This window comes from Neopelma chrysocephalum, unplaced genomic scaffold (genome assembly GCF_003984885.1).
Source record: "Neopelma chrysocephalum unplaced genomic scaffold, ASM398488v2 Primary Assembly neopelma1_135, whole genome shotgun sequence".
Classification (NCBI taxonomy): Eukaryota; Metazoa; Chordata; class Aves; order Passeriformes; family Pipridae; genus Neopelma; species Neopelma chrysocephalum.
In genome coordinates this window covers 1,974,035-1,991,872 of record NW_020897797.1, presented here as the reverse complement: position 1 = coordinate 1,991,872, position 17,838 = coordinate 1,974,035, and the positions used below count along the sequence as shown (strand labels likewise).

Genomic DNA, 17,838 nt, shown 5'->3' with positions numbered 1-17,838 from the left:
CCCGGAATCCCAGGAATCACCACTAGGCTGGGAAATGCAGCCACAGTGACAGGGAGCCAAACTACTGCAGGTGACGCCTGTTCTGCTGAAAGCCCTTGGTTTTCATCATGTTCACTCGGGCTGCTTTAATGTCACAGTGACTGAAATGTCACTGCTTTGTTAAAATCACTCTCAGGTATTTAAATAATGTAATATCAGGATTTATGAGGGAGACAGACTGTGTTAAGGAACGACAGTACACTTGTTTCCAGTTTTTAATGCTTTCTTGTAAAACTGAAAATACAAAACCAGCTGAGCAAATGTAGATCTTTATATACATGAGGTCTGTGATTAAAAAAATCCTTTTAGTAAAAAAAAAAAAGAAAAAAAGAGAAGAACTGACCAACAAGTTAAATGAAAACTGATTAAAGGGAACAACATTCTCAAATGGAAACATACTTTCCAAGATGAAAAAGCTCTTCTTTACAAGTTTATTATATAATTTACATTTACACTTTACTGAGAGAACTTACAAAACAAGCTGCTTAAAATGCTCCTCATTCCCTTAAAGCATGAATTTCAAAGTGCCACAGCAAAGGAACAGGTTCCAATATTATCTTATACAGACTATTCATGTATAAAATGGTTTGGTAAATGTGAGGTGTTCATTTAAATGAGCACATACAAGGATACAGACTAAATAAAAGTACTTGAACAAACCCTTTGTTATTACATACACAGTTATAGGTATAATAAAGGAAACAAGGCCAGCACTGCTTTAGGTATCTGTGTAGATGGAAGGAATGTGATTCAAGCAGTGATCAAAGGCGCTGTTTTGGAAGAACCCATTTTCATCCGTTCCGCTGGAGACCATGTCTTCGGACACACACTGTGCTTCAGGGATTGTGTCATAGCCTGGAAGCGGGACAAGGGGGATGGACACGAGTTAGTGCCACAGTACACGTGAGGAAGGCCTGGGATCACACAGGACAGCACAGCATTAATGACAAGACTGGGGTTTACCATTAAAGCCTCACCCAGGAGATGCACACACGGACTGATCTCCAGGGGCATTTGTGTTCACAGTGCCCATCCTGTGCAGAGCCAGGCACTTGCCACTGAAGGGCAAGTATCAGTGTGGCTCCCTTGGGACTGCACAGTCATCATGTGAATAGGGTGTCAAAACAATGAGTGGGCAAAGATCCTACAGAGTGTGCACCCAAAGTGATGCACTCCTCTTGTTTTGTGTTTTTCCTTTTTTAATAGCACTTGGGAAAAATGCTCCATGTGTCTCCCAGCTGCTTTTAAGACCCAGAAGAAATCCGGATCCTACATTTAGTGGCTCCCTACATAGTCCAGGTCTGAGGAAGAGTGGCTGGGGCAGGTCTGGCTCACAGAAGGAGTGGAAGGAACTGAGCCCCTCAGCCCACCAAAGCCCACTGGCTCCTCCCAGGGCTGGGCTGGCTGCTGCTTGCCAGGCTACCAGAAAGACACTGAGGAGGGGGAGAATTTCTCTGTCCTCCTCCTTTTATAATGCCAAACATTCACAGCTGTGGGAAACCTCCTGTGCAAACCTCCTGAGCTGCACATCCCTGTGGGAAGGAGCAGGTTTGTCTCCTATCCTTTCCCATCTTTCTCACCTGCCCACACCTCTGCAGGCAGGTGTGTGTGGGCAGGGCTGAGTCAAACTGCAGCACTGCACCACCAGCCAGGGACAGATCCTGCATCTTACACAGCCAGTCCTGGATACACAGAGACCTGTCAGCTTAATTATGGGTATTTTACCAGTAGGTACATTTTTATTATTTGAGACCAACTCTCTACTTATTTACATTTCTGCATTTTCCTATGACGTATTAATTTACTGCTGGTTCTCCAGTCAGATTGTGCTGTCTGCAGAAATCTGGCACACAGTGAATGTCCAAAGGTTCTGGAGGATGAACTTGGCCTGTTGATCTGCCCCGTGCTGTGTCGGCCAAGCAGAGTGACCAGTATTTGGTAAGTTTTGCGAGTGTTTATGTTATGCTAATTTCTGTTTGATGAGCCTGTATACAGGGTGGATACACAACCACAGATGGACAAAACCCAAGATAAGCATACACCCCAGAAATCATTATTAGATTGCAGATAGAGTAAACTATCCAACATCCTGAACAGAAAATAAAAATTTATTGACTGTTAATGTGATTCATGGAACAGCTGTTTGCCAGTCACATTTGGCATTCCTGCGAGATGAGATCTCATTTAATATTAATGGTGCTATAAAAGCCTGAAAAAAATTAATGTGTAGCCTTGATGAATCTTGCAAACCTGAATGGTTCTATTTTACACGCTAAAAGATGAGATGAGATTTATATGTTTCATATATGTTTATGTTTCAGCCTTTTAAGTATTTGCATGCCTCAATAACCACTCTAAAAACAAAAATATTAAACAGAAACATTTCATGATAGTTTAGGCCCAGACAGAAAAATCAACTGTTGTTGAAGTTGGTGTCTTGCCACAGTATTATTCTTTGCTGCTACAATTTCTTTTGGAAAGTTTATTTAGTCTGTTCTTTAAATATTGCAGGCTGTCAATCTAAACTTGAAATTTGATGTTAACATGAAAAAAAGCTGTGTTTCAGCAACATCAAACTTATGAATAACACTAAAGAATTCAAAGTTGAAGCTGAAACGTCATCTTAAATGTTTCCCTTGTGTTGGTTACTGATCACACACTTTCCAGAATGGAGCAGCAGACAAATGCATGCACGCTCCCTCTGAACAGAGTCTCCTTTAATACAAAACAAACAGGAAAGTCAACTCTAATTTTGTGGTCTGACTCAGGCCCCATTTCAAAAAGCATTTAAACATATGTTTCCAGTATCGTCCTTAACTGAGATGCCCTTTTGAGTACAGACATGGAGAAAACTTCCTTGGAGATACATCAGTAAAGACTGTGGCAAATGGTTGTGTTTCATGACAATACTCACGTTTTGTTTCATTTCAGTAATTCTGACCATTCTTAATTGTAATTTTAAAAGTAGAAAAAGAAAAGAATACTAAAATATTGAAGCATTATAGTAATCTAGCAATTATAACTTTGACCTGATTATAAAAACCTGCCTGAGCACACGTGAGATGTGCAGTGAACAGCCCACACAATAAATGGGAGAAGTGCCTTGTTTGCCAAGCTCTCCTGAAGGTGTGTGTTGCCTATGACACCCATCAGAAGAAGACTTTGTCCATCAGTCAAATAGAGCAGGATTAAATAAAAAAAACCCCTGCTTTCCTTCTGGGATATTTACAGATGCAAATGAATTTCAGTTTTTTTATACAAACATATTTTTGTAATAACACTGACTATAAAAATGTCTTCTTTCCCCCTCCTGCTGAAAACATCATATGGATAATTCTTTATTGGTGGAATAAATTACCTGTTGAAGCTAAAGGTGCATTGAGTATGTGATAGCCATTCTGCCTCAGAGGGTTGAAGCAATGGGATTCCCCTGTGAGCACATCACTGGTGACAGACTGGTCCATTGTTCTGTAGCAGTCTCCATAGTGGAAACAGTTTTGTATGGAGTGAAAGCTGCCTTGGTAACCTGAAAGCAGATATTGCACACACATTTTAACCCTGCTGCAGTGGTACTGGCTCCATTTCTGTCACAGTATTCCATTACTGTTGGGGGAGGTTTAGTTCCTCAGTTTTAACTGTGGAAAGATGATCGTGCTGCTCTATAAAGTGTCATAACAGAAGAGCTGCATCAGACTCAGTCCCACAAGGTGCCATGGACTGTGATCCCCATCAAGCAGAAATCTCAAGGATGTGCTTCATTTCAAGCAACAGATCAGCTGAACACAGTCAACAGCCCACTTGGTTCAAAGCAAAGTAAGTGCTCCACTGGATCAGATCCAGGATGCTCAGATCCTAAGGAACTGTCTCTGTAACGAGTTACTGTTAATTTAAATGCAATAATGCAATATTTAAATGAATAGCACTGCTTTGTTTTCAGTTGAGTGAAGTCTTTTCCCATCCAGTGTGTGTTCTGCACTGCTGCAGACAGTACTGTTATCTGAAATACCTTTATGGGTACCTTAAACCTCTCTCAGATGCTCTTGATTCAAATGAAACCCCTTTCACTGAACACAGGGGCCACAGTCTGCAGGTAAAATTGAACCAGAGGTGCAAGACTGACTCCAGATGGATGTCAGGTGAAGACTGAGTTCAGCCAGAGGCTGTTCTGCTTCTGAAAGTGCTGAGACAGATCTGCCTTGGTCTTTCTGCTTTTGGGGCACGTTTGAACTTCTGTTCCCCACATACCCAACATTTCTGATATCCTGCTTTTTTTTAGAAGTGTTGTATTACCAATACCCAGCAGTTTGGGTTTTGCCATCAGAAGCTGTGAATGAGTTTTAGACAACAAAATAAGATATTTAATAGTAAAGGACAAATGAATTGCTGAGGCAAGAATTTTACAACTTACAAGTTCTGCCAATATCCTAAAAAGAAATTGTTATTTGCTCCCATAAGGATGATCCCAATGCATGCCACAAGATTCATACCAGCCATGGCCTGATTTAATTCTCTTCTTTCCTCCTGCCTCAATAACCTCTTCCTGATTCCAGGTGCATCAGACACACTCATATCAACTACCAGGCAAAGCTCAGGGTCTGTTCACTCTGGTCATGCTTCTTAAGGTGTAATAAATAAGGCCGAGTGAGGCAATTCTTGAGTAGAAATGCAATGAACTCACTGAGTGGTGAAAGATTTGTATTTAAGTTTCACAGTTTAATATGTGCTTTAGCAGAATCTGCAAGGATTAGATGATTAATTTTTTGAGAGCGTGAGATCCCCCACAAAATACGCGAAATGTTGATTTCCGTGATTGGTGAAGTACTAGTACTTTATTAGATAAAGACTCTACACACACTGTACCAAGGCTGGTCCTATTTGCTGCTATGTTGGAGAAGGCCCAGAAATTTGGAAAGCTGAGTATTAAATGATGCATGCCCTTCCCTGGAATAAATAGACAGTCACCTCTGTTTACTGCCTGGAGAGTCTGGCTCAAAGAACCAAAGAGCTCTTATGAGAGGGAGCAAAGCCGTTTTTGATGTGGGTTTAGGTACAGTGCTTTATTGATTGGCTTTGATAATTATCCTGACCTCTCTGTTTACAAGACACAAACTCCTTGCTGTAAGCCTTCTAAAAATACATCTTTTCAAGATGAGTAGTGAAAAAAAAAAAGAGACACAGCTTCAGAGAAGGTACAACTGGTTGCAGAGGGCACTCAAATGTATTTCTAGAGAAAAAAATGAACTTTTCCCAGAATATCTGCTATTGACATCACTCCTAGGGAAGGCATGATGTGTATTTTCTCTGTCCTATCCGATGAGGAGACCCAGTGTAGGAAAATGCCAGTGTTATTGAACTGCTGTGTTCACCAGGACTGAATTCCTGCTAAGTGCTTCCCAAAGAAAATACAGAGAAGTGCACCTTCCCTGCTCTAACATGCCTAGCAGGTGTGATCAATGCAGGAGGCAAACTCAAAAAAAACATGGAATGAGGAAGGTTGCAGCAGGAACAGGGATCAGATAAAACAAACCACGACACTATGAATGGGACTTCTAACCCTCTGGGTTCATGCCATTAGTTGTGGTTCCTTTAGATTTCTCGAAATGCTTCACACAGAAAATACTAATAATTAAGATATGATTCAAATCCCATAGCCAAGGGTTCAATTAACAACCACATATGGTTGATTAGAGTAAACTAAGCAGGGAGCATTTTTTATAAGTTCTTAAAAAAGACTCCCTCTGGGGGTTAAAATACAAAGTAAGCAATAAGGCTGGGCTGGTGCAGACATCCCTACTCCTTCTAGGAGAGCAAATCTGGAGTACCAACTCGGCAGTAAGTGTTTCAGCAATATTTTTTTTGCCACATGGATTTCAGGTTTTCCTTCAGTTTTGATTTAAATCAAGAATTTTCTGAGGTTAATTTTCAGGTGAATAATTTACTAAATGCCCTGTCAGTTTAAAGGATCACTATTAAATGTTTTATGTACAGTAGATGTAGAAATATAACAGTTCATAAAGGAATAAACTGAGTTCCAAACATAACATTTAGTTAAAATTTTGCTCTGAAATAATTTGTGACAGAAAAGCTGCATTTAGCCACTTCACACAGTGCACTGGCTGCCTCTGCTTCTCTAAGGCACAGCCTAGAAAACTTCAAGCAGCTTTAAAAGGAATGATGTAATGAGCAAATAATTGGAATATGGCTATTAAATGCCATCTTGTTATGTCATGTCATTTACATGTATTTGCAAATAAATCTCAGCTTTTCAAATTCCATAAAATTTCTGACAAGAAATCATGTCAGGTATAAATAACTGCAGGATTCCATTGCCTGCCAAATTCTTTCAGCATGTAATAATTTCCATGTGATCTTACTACATCTAGGTTTGAACATATAAATAAAGTCAGCTCATTCTTTCATTATCAATATTCCTGCTGCCAGCCTGACGAAACTTGCCATCCCCTAAAAACTCCACAGCCACAATGTTTATGTGCTTCTGTACAGATGCCTTGTTCTACACTAGGCTTATATGGTGTTCCTTTTTTTGGCAAAAGCTCAAAACTCCCAAATTATTACAGATTCCATTAGAAAAATGTGCTATTAATGAACTGAGATGCAAAAGAAAAAAACCAAGATGTAGAGCGAGTACAGCTAAGTACAGGTTACAGATAATTGGTTTCAAAGGCTGCTAATCAAAACTGATTTTGGAATGACCATTTCCATAATGAATTTATAATAATACTTCAACATTTGGCCAAAGTGGAAAATTATTGCTTTTTCAAAACCACATGACACAACACTTAGAAAGCAACAATTCATTCAAAAGGAAATGTGGTTTTCTTAAGGAATAAAGTCAATTTATTTAAGTGGTTCAAAACTCGTTCTGTCTATGCATTTGTTTCTGCCGTAGTAATGAGCTGCTAAACTTTCCTCTTGTGGCTTGTAGTTATTTAGCTCATTATAGCAACATAATCATATATCATTATATGCTATCATAAATCTGCCACTTTTCCCTTACAGAGTTAATCCTTTTAAATTGAATAATCTGTTGAGCATCAGGTTGAGTTAGTTTTTCCTTCAGCACAAATCATTAAATATAATACACTTTAACTTCTCAGACTAAGCCTGTCCAACCAAGGAGCAAAAACACTCCTCAGAGAACGAGGGGCAGAGGGAACTGCTGGGATACCCAACCCCAGCACAGCTGGGAGCTGCCCATGGCTTTGTGTTCAGGATCTGGGCTTCAGCTCCACCCAGGGCACGTGAGAGAAAGCAAAACCTCCTATTTTACTCACTTGGTAAATTGATCACATGTGATACTTCAACAGCCAAAAATGGCCTTATAGAAATGACAATACAAAAAAGCTGTGAAACAAGTCCTGAAGAGCTGCTTATCTGCCTGGATAAACTTATCTGCTCGGTTATCCCTGCAGCCAGACAGATGTCCTGCACACTTCTTTATTGGGAGTATTTACCACACTTAAGCAGCTCACCATCTGGATTGTATAACATGTTTCTTAAATATGCAAGCTCCTGTGACTGGAAGAATCTGTGATAATGACATCTCTTGCTAATTTATGCCTCAAAAATTGCAGGACCATTAATTAGTTCCCTCAGCAGAACTCCAGAATAGGTATATAAGCTCCCAATTAAAAAGACTGAGTAATTCAGAACAAAAAATGTTTTAAATTAAGCAGTGGGACAGCTGTTGAGCTGCTCCCATTCCTGTCCTCAAATCCCACAGGCACTACACAGTTGTACAGAGTGCATTTGCATATTACTATATAAAATAATACACATGATAAACTTCCAAGTAGTAAATGGGAAAATATTCTTTCTTGGTCCAGTCTCATGTCTCGTGCTTCACTGTGAGTGGACTGAGCAGGACACTGCCAAGCTGTGCCTCAGCCCATGTCCTTTGGTTCTTGCAGGGTCACTCTCCAGGCTGGATGACCAGTCAGGAGAGGGGCACGGCCATCACCATCTACTGCAAAACCTCAATAAATGTAATAAATCTCCTGTTGTGACAGCTTTCCTCATGATTATGACGTGTTGCACCATGAATCTGCCTGAAAAATTTGATCTGTATGTACATCAATGCAGTTTAAAAACTGGAGTTCCCACTGAAATGCTGACAGTCCCTTAATAAGACAGTATTGGCCAAGCATGAAAAAGTGAAATAAATCCTTTCTCCCCAGGTAGGAATTAGAAAAATTAAAAAAGAAAAAAAAAAGAACAAAGAGGAAGAGTTACCTTGAGCTCCCTGCTGTACTGACTGGTTTTGAAACGGAGCGTAAGGTGTATTTGGAATTCCAGAAAACTGCTGCCCATTTGGTGACTGGCTGTGGGACGATGGAGAGCCGTGTTTCTGCAGGAGGGACGGTGGAACTAACGCTTTCAGGGGGCTGACAAGTGGAGAGATTATGTTGGGAGCAAGCCTAGAAAAAGAAAATACAGGAAAACTTCGTGTATCACATCACAATATGGGAAAAGGAATACTCCAATGGCATTATTTCCATAATGGTCACATTACAGGTACAAATTATATTGTAAAAAAAGGACAACAATGCAGTGCTACTTCCAGGTATTCGCTAGGACAAAAAGGGACTTAGAAAAGGAATTCTGTTCCTTTACACTGATTTCCTGTACCAGCCATAATGGCAGGCTCAAATGACACCACTCCTCAGTAAGCAACTTAAACAGAGCTCAGGTTGAATTTAAAATTTCATGAACTGAGATACACATCCAGAAAAGGAAGTGGAAGATGTAGGTAAAAAGAAAAAGCATCTCTTTGAGCAGCCCCAGAACCTTCAGATGCTGGAAAAATCCACCTCTCCAAGAGCCACCCTGTGGAAACTTCACAGCTACAGGTCCCAAGGCATAGAAATAAAACAACGTCTGCAGGTTATAATACGTATCACCAAGCTGGAAAAAAGAATTACTGAGCACAAACCATTGCAGGCATACAAATAATCAACTAAAACAAAATTACATCTCTCACTGGTGTCTTCCTGTACCATTGCACAGGCCACTCAAACACCATCAACCATCATCTCACACAACTGCTTCTTGGAGCAGCTGGGACTGGCCTTGGGGAGGGAGTGAGGCTGTGCCTGACTTAGGGCTAAGCACCACACGGGAGTGTGCAAGAGGTAAATAGAGGGGAACTGTGAATTAATGGTGACAACAGCTTAATCAAATTTAACATGAGAGGCAGAGGAACACTGCCAAAAGCTGTCACAGCAACACTCTATTAAAAGGAGCTTAAATAAATCAACCAGTCCAAGCCCATCCGATGCCGAAATAATTCTATCTCCCGAAGCAGGAAAACAAGACATATAATATAAACCATGGAGAGTCTGAATATCCCCAAACTGAAGTGAAGAATTAAATTAGGATTGTTAAATGAGTGAATGCAAGGATATTTTCGAGTCAAATACGTAAGAACTGGAAAACAGGGTTTTTTGTGAGGAAGACACCCCCGCTCCCAATAAGCACTGACCAAAAATATGTAAAAGAAAGAGGAGTTAAGTCCAATTTCAAGAGCCAACATGCAACTAAAAAGGATTGTCTTATTTGTTTTCTGTTTTGGTAAAGGCCTGGGGCTGCAGAAGTGCCAAAAAGGGACCGGGGGGTGCAGGGGCCACCTGTGCCCTCCTCAGGGCAGAGACCAAACGCTCTCCGGAGCCGGGGCTGCCGCAGCAGATGCTGCGGGGGAAATGCCGAGTTTATCTCTGAGCAGCCGCCGGACGCCAAGGGCAGCTCCCGCACGGCCGCAGCTTCTCCTCCAAGGTCTCGGCAGCGCAGCAGTTCAGCCCCAGTGAGCAAAGGCTCTGCAGCACTGCTGTCTGTGCTGAACCGCTGCACCCCGGCAGAGCTGACACGATCTGCTGGCACCCACACACAGCCTTTGCTCCGGTCTCTTCCCGAGCGCCGGCACAGGAGCATCAGGAATTACAGCCCGGTCACCAGCCCCCTCCTACGGCGCACATGGAGACATTGTGCTCCACGCGCCAGGAATGCCGCGAGAAGCCTGGAAATGCTTCTATCTGAAAGGAGATTAAAAAGACTGCAGTTGTTTTCATTGGAAAGATAATAGCTAAGAGAGCTCATGATAGTGACATTTATATGGATAATGACCACACACACATTTGAAAGAGAAACAAAAGATGTACTAAAAACTCCAAGGCCGGGATGAGCCAGAAACCACTCTGAATAGGGGAGGGAAATGCTTCTGGGGAGAGTCCTCTGCAACTGCCTGTGTTGGGTTTCCTCTGCCTGCTCTTGAAATGTCTTGTCCTGGCTACTGCTGGGAAATGCAGCACCCCATGGAGACCTGCCGGGCTGCTCCGAGAGCTTTGCTGGGATGGGGGAGCCATTGTGGTTTTAAATTCTATGCAATCATGTTGCCTGTCGAACAAAAATGGTACACTTAGGTATCCAGCTGTGGGCATACTGAAAATCCCAGCTTCCCTACCCATTTTAACTACTCCCAGAGGCTACTTAAATCTTAAACCATGGGAGAAGAATTTAACAGTTTTTATTGTTATTTTTAAAGCAGCGCTTGTCCCCACTCACTCTCCTGCATTCTTGTTTTTCCTATGTCTGAGCTCAACAGTTGTGACAGAGCTTGTGCTGGTTGAGGGAGGTGAGATCCCCCTGCAAGGCCAGAGGGATGCAGGCCCTGCTCCAGCTGGGAATGCTGAGCGGAGTGCGGAGCTGCCAGCTCGCTGCTCCCACTGGGCACGGCTGCCCTGGAGCTGGAGCTCAGCAAACATAGCTGGCTGTGGGCAGCAGTATCCTAGGAGCAGGAACCTGAGCTGAAACCCTGAAAGCTCCGAGGAACACTTGACCATGGCTGCCTCCTCTGCAGCAAGGGTTTCACAGAATCAGCAGGTCACAGCAAAAACCCACCACGTTCCGCTCGCTCTCTCCCAAACAGGGAATTTAATGTGTTTCCTGTAAGTTAAGGCACAGTTTGTAACTAGGAAAGGGCTTTGCTCAGCAGGAAAATCTGCCCATATTAGAAAAAGTGGTCAGCATGGGGATTTGTCTCCTTAAAATATTCATCACAATCCCTGCAGCTCAAGCTGGTCCCTAAAATATTGCGCTGTGTGTGTGCTGTGTGAATGTGCTCTGGCACGCTTGAGGGGAGTTTTTCATCAGCTAAACTGTCCAGCTCCCAGTGCTGTGGTTTCAATTCTCTACCGAATATCTGCCTACTAATTAGGTTGCTGTGATACTCAGCCTGTTAAAAGAGAGGAGGAATCATTCCTGATAGAAATTAAACAGATAATGCATTAGCAACAGAAAAGAGCCTAAAAGGAGATGTTTTCTGTGTGGAAGATGAAACACTGAACGGCTTACACCGGGAACTCAGCTGGATACACTAAAAATTCCCAGGCAGTAGCTCAGGCATGTATGTTTCAATAACTAATAGCCTGCACATTTCCTGTTAATACTGTACTACAACCACAGTTTGCTTTGCTTTGGATAGTAATAATAAATACATACCATATATTTTTCCTTAATTGTAATTTGTATAATTCTGTAAATTTGCAGGTCCTTTGGGGGCCTTTTAATATAAATCTGTGCCTATATGTAGCTATATATAGAGAGATATAAATACTCTCACAGGCATGCAAAAAAATCCTTATCCTTCCTTAATTTGAGGGCTCCTGGCTATATGGAATATTTTTGTTCAGGACCATACAAGGGTGAGTGGAGGACCAGCCTCCTCTCCACCCTGTCCAAGACACGGGAGCACCATGGAGAGAAGCAGGTTGCTGAGAACAAAAGGAACATTTTGCTCACACAGCATGCCCTGGTCTGTGTCATTCATAGCCACAGGAGCCACAGAGTCAAACAAAATACCTAGTTTTTTAAAAAGGGACTGAATAATTTAATGGCCAAAACCAACATTTCCATGCTAAGTGAGGGGTAATCAAATCTTGTGGTTTAGGACGTAAAGTGATCGCCCAAGGAGGCCCAACTTTGGATGACTGACCAGGTATTGTGGGTTTTTTCAAATTCCCTTTGAAGCCTCACATGTAGGATGGTGCTGAAGACACAACACCCATCCTTGAGGGACCTGTGATTTCAGGTGGGCTTGCACAGCTCATGTGTCCCTCTCTGAGGATGCATCAGCAGGCACTCGAGTAAAAGGACTAATCAGAAAAATCCTGTTTGTGTGATACCTTCATCCACACAATGCAGAAAACTATGGGAAGAACTGACTCTGACTCCTTAACACACCCTGTCTGTGGTCCGGGGCACATTCCTGCACCGTGCTCAGCACTGCCTGAAAATACCCGGCTCCACAGCCCTTCCAGTGGGAGCTCCTGCAGTCAGGTGGGATTCTACCCACAAGGGGTCATTAAAACAAGTGTCAGACATAGACAATGAGCCAGTTCCTCAGCTCTGCTGCAAAGCATTTATCACATCAATGAGAATGCTCAGAAATCCTGGTCTAAACAGGAGGATTTTTTAAAAAAAGAAAATTAAAAGTCATAATAGAGAAGATACTAATCTGGCCTCCTCTCACTTTATAAGTGCATAACTTTAGGAATGTCAAACAGAAATCCCAGTAAGACTTCTATATAAATTTTCTTAGGATCATGTTTTAACAATTTATTTTGGATGGTGAAAGTTTATATTAAGTTGCAAGTAAGGCCTGTGTGAGGGAACTACTAAGCTATACCAGGAGCTAGCAGTGATCTATAGAAAAGACACCTAAAGGCTACAAGTATCATTACTTTGCTTTGGAATTATTTATCCTCTCTCCACTCTCAGCCTCCCCAAGCAGGCACTGGTGTTAAGGATTTGTGTATTTTCACAATGCACACCCAATGTCCTGTTCCAATATCAGAAGCAAAAATTAAATACATATCGATATTGATTGTTCTTTCTTTCTATCACAGTGTCTGGATGTATGTTTTCTATATTCACCCACAGTGCTCAGTCTGAGTAAGAAACAGATTTACACTTTGCTTTAGCCAGTCCTTGTTCAATACCAGTTCCAGGACAAATTAACGCAGAGTAAGAAATTGCAAAGCTATTTTAAGGTATAAGAGAATCTGACTAGACCCTGACTGCCAAAAGCTACACACAGTATATACTTGGTAAATACTGAGTGGAATTGAAAATTTAAAAATAATGAAAATAAATTAAAACTAGAATTTTGGAATCATAAATAGGAATGAATTGTAACTGCAAATGGAAATATCTAAGGGATGTTTCCAATATGAAAACTGTCTGGGTTTGTTTTTTTTACTGACGTGATGGTTTGACTGGCAGATTCCTCAGCTAGACAAAGAACCTCAACCCATATCCCATTGAGTTCAGTGGAAACTGGACCAAATCCAGACTGAAAAACATCTGTCCTTTATCTCACCATTTTTTGTGTATTTGGGTTATAGACCATTTTGTAACAAAGTTTCAAGCACAGCATATCACCATATCAAACAATCTTGACTTTGAGCATTATGTTTAACTCATATTAATATGAAGAAAAGTACCCAGTAGAACACCAGAATAAGAAGCACAAAGCAAAGCAGCTCCATGTTTTATCTGAAGTGACTTGTACAGTCCTGGAGCCGGTCACAGGACTGAGAGTTTCCATGAGACGAGGTTCTACCATAAAATCCAGCACAGCAACCAGCTCATTCATAAAACCTCTCCCCCAAGCATTACAGTTACTGATACTGTGAGAAAGCCCAATTCAGTTCCAGGACCAGGAGATTTTTTTTTTAATGGAAAAAAAAGTTAACACTGATTTTCATCTCTTCTCTTAATATTAAAAATGATGTGTAAAGCTCTGCTAATCAGGTCTCTGGATAGTGCCCAATCTCTTGCCACGTGTTTCTGTTCTGGGTCCTGCCCTACGGGAATTTCTGTCAGCACATGCTCAGGAAACAGTTACACCGTTCACTCTTTCTGGACTTTTTTTTAAAGACAGACTCTATCTGAAGTTTGGTGAACCTTTGCACTAATCACTGCCAGGTGCCTCTGGCTACATTTCTGGAATGCAAGGAATCTTTTCCTTCTTTCCCTCTTTCTTCCTTTCTCCTCTTCCCCCCCCTCTCCCTGCTATATAATAAATCCTTCAATGCACATCACCTTGCTGGGCATCACTGCATTTCTCACCCTTCTCTCTGAGCAAGGAGCACCCCAGTGCCGGGGCTGTGACCAGGGCTGTGCCACAGGGCTGTGACTGCAGGACAGGACCCTGTGCTCCTGGTTCTCCCTTCTCTGGCTGTGCCTGCAGGACAGGACCCCTGTGCTCCTGGTTCTCCCTTCTCTGGCTGTGCTCCTGCCCAGCGTGGGGAAGTGGCTGCCAGGGGAGACTCGATCTCTATCCCTGGCTCTGCTGCTGGTGACACACCTGTGTGTGACATCTTTAAAGCAAGGCTGAGGCAATGTCAGCCTTTTTCTAGATTTTAGATAAACACAAGATACTATTTTTCAGTCAGAATGTTGCCTTGGATTATTTGGATCCAGTTCTGCACCGTCACTCACCCACTCTCTGAGCAGGGTCCACACGTGCCTGCAGTGAGTGCAGGAGCTTCTCAGCTCTGAGGAGGAAGAGAGGCTTCATAACATCATGGAGAACACTATCCACAGGGTCTCTAATGTGACTGAAGAGTCTTAGGTCATTTAATTGCTTTAGAGTATTTTTAATAATACCAACAACAGTGATACAAAACCAATTTAATGTTCAAAATTACAGAGGAGCCAAAGGAGTCCTCTCCTGGTGCACTCAGAGGGTTTCTGTGTGGGCCTTCTCTTCGGCTACAGAGGGACTTCTGAAATACTGTCTTTTCTAACAAATACACTTCTGAGTTGGGTGTAAAACATAACTCGGTATCTGTCACAGATTTCATCATCCACACAAACTCACACAGACACACAAACATGTTTTTTCTATGTTAAATGAGTATCTCTGTAATTGTTCTGACCTGAGACGAGCAATTTCTGCAGAGCAATTAATCACAGTGACCATAATGGGAACTCTGCCAATCTAAAAGATGTTTTTATTTGTAAGGGTTTGTTCAATAACCTTTGAAATGAAGTTGATGAACTGCTACAGTGGAATACACTGACTTGTGTATTCTGTTGTAAATGAAGAGTATGCAAAAGAAATTTGAAAACTTATCCTTGCTAACAATCTAGCAGGAAAATGTATTTCAAAGTGAAAGAAAATCCTTATTAATGTGGTCAAAGAAACATCCAAACATATTTAAATAAAAAGCACTGCCTTAGGTTCAAGTGATTGCCAGGAAGTCAATTACCAAGACATGTAATCAAACACAGAGACTGTGTGCTCAGTGTTACCCGGCATGTGCTGCATGCTTGACTGACCTATCTGATTTCAGTCATTTAAGGTCATTATTCTCTGGCAAGAACGCAGCAAGATGCTTCCAGGTGCAGGTAGATTCTGTACAGGTAGCTGATGTCTGCTTTCTTCAAGTTTGCCATCTGAAAAGTGCTGCCCCTATAGTGGGAGGTTCGAGTAACTTCATCACTTGTTACCCCACTCTAAACTATTGTGTTTGGTGTGTAAGGTTTACATCCAACAGAAGTTTCGCTTCAAAAGCAAAATGAAGTTTGAAAAAAAAATCAGCTTTACAGGTGTTAAGTATAAACTTAAATACAGGTAAGACCAGTAATAGCTAAAATCATTAACTAATGCAGAAGACCTCTGGTTGAATGCAGCTTAAATACCTTCTGAGTTAGACCAACTCCTTTAACCCCCCACCTTCTCCTGTAACTCTCTTATTTCTGACTCTAAGATAGTTTTCCATACAGTGTCTCCTCTGGGCAGGCAACGTGGCCCTTCCTTTGAGATGCACTACTGAAGGCCCTCTCATGAGTGTCATTCCAGCCCTCTCAGAAACACAAATTAAATACATGCCCACCTCTTTCTGCCAATGGACAAACAGTATTTACCCCGTGATCCGGCACTGAGTACTCCTTAACCACGTAATCACTGAAATAACCCTATGCTAAGGCTAATTTTGCTTTAAGGTGGGGAGGGGGGAAACCTGTATAAGCCTATCTGGACATGATTATAAATGAATTCTGATCACATTTTCTACAATGAGATAAATGACTTGGGATTGGAAAGCAGATGCTTTTAATCACTGCTGTTCTTTGTTACACGAGCCCAGCGCCCACCTGTACATTGTTCTTTCTCAGGACAGATGTACTGATGCCCCTTTTGCGTGCTCAGATCCATAACACCGAGATAAATTATGATGGGTTCTTGGCTTCCTCCACTGAAAATGTTTTCAGCTGTCAGAGATATCTGTTTCTTGTTATTGGTTTTAGTGCTTTTGAAAGAAAGACTAAAACATTGACTTGTGTATGCTGTTATAAATGAAGAGTATTCTCCAGTGGAATCCAGAGTGAATGAGGGATGTATCTCCCTGGTCTGCTAGAAAGTCTGAGTAGGTATTTAGTTCTCCGAAGTACTTCTAGAGAGCAAAGATTTGTTTCTTAAAAAGACTCTAACAACATGCTAGTTCCTTGTCAATTGATTTATATGAGCTCATAAACTTAATTAATGTGATTAATAAATAAACAAGATTAATAAAAATCAGACAGAAGTAACTAAGACAACTAATTGTCGCTTAAAGTAATGAGAATTAGGAACACAAATGTATTTTCCTACCTGGCCTGAATCCTGGCAGCTCAACGGGATAGCACAGCACATTGAAAAAACTCTCCCCATGTAACACACAAGATTTTATCCTTTGTGTTTCAATCTTAAAGATATCAGGGATTTCAAATCTGGTTTTCCTTGGTTTGGCAGAAGGAAGGCTCTGTGTACCTTCTGTTACTTTATGTAAGAAGAAATGAAGGACTAAATTTTTAACAGAGAACTCTTTACATTTCAGTATTTCTGTGGTATTTGAAATAACAGGTGCTAAGAAGCAAGCAAACAAAAATTCTGATGTTTAAGCTGCCTGATTAAAATGTCTCTTTTCACTTCATAGTTCTAAAATCCTATTTCTTGTGATTATTTGTATGGGTCAGTGTCACTTCAGAGGGGTCTGGCCTGTGGTTTGGGCTTGTTGCAGTTGGCTGGTGAGAAGCGCAGGCAACAGAGAGTTGTGTGAGCACCTTCCTCTAACCTTGGCTTCCTTAGTCCTTTATGTTAAAGGCTCACGAATTTGGGTTCAGAGTCCTCATTAATCACCACCTACGGACATCACAGATGCCTTAATCCCCCTAGTTCTTCATTTACTGTTGTGTTTACAGAGCAGAAATGACCTAATTTACCACAGGAATATAAAAAATTAGTTTCACTTTCCTTTCCCTTGGAGACTCATCACGTTCCCAATACAGTCATTATTTGCCAGTGCCCAGGTTCTGTTGGGAGCAGAAGTGCTGCTTGTCAGGGGCAGCACAAGTGATAGAGAGCCCCAGTCACACACACAGAGGCCGTGTTCGGGGCCTACAAAGTGACCTTGTTGGGTCATTACACCAAATTGGTGCAAATCCCAAACCTGGTGCCACCACTCGAACTCACTTAACTTCAGTCATATCCGTTTCACTTAAGCTGATAATTTATCTCACTGAATATTCTAAACTGGAATATACAGGGATAGTCTACAAATGAAACTAAGTACACTTTTAGATGGCTTGGATAATAACAGCTAAAAAAACAGCAGAAAGGAAGCCAAGTGCAACATTCTCCCAAGATTTAATACTAAAAGCTGTTTTTCTGTCTTCATTCTGCTACAAATCAAAACAGACTATTTCTGCAATGGGCAAAATGCAACCCAGTCAGACATG

General features: G+C 41.6%; 1 protein-coding gene across 4 annotated transcripts in view; it reads right to left on the bottom strand.

The window, feature by feature from the left end:
- Nucleotides 1–240: 240 nt before the first annotated feature.
- Nucleotides 241–17,838, bottom strand: part of GLIS1 (GLIS family zinc finger 1) — a 191,462-nt gene continuing 173,864 nt past the window's right edge. For all 4 annotated transcript variants that reach the window (XM_027699014.1, XM_027699016.1, XM_027699012.1 and 1 more), the window contains 3 exons: nucleotides 8,293–8,477; nucleotides 3,398–3,565; nucleotides 241–894 (listed from right to left, as the gene is read on the bottom strand). In XM_027699014.1, the coding sequence (XP_027554815.1) occupies nucleotides 758–894; nucleotides 3,398–3,565; nucleotides 8,293–8,477 (490 nt within the window). In that variant the 3' untranslated portion in view covers nucleotides 241–757. The remainder of the gene's footprint in view (nucleotides 895–3,397; nucleotides 3,566–8,292; nucleotides 8,478–17,838) is intronic.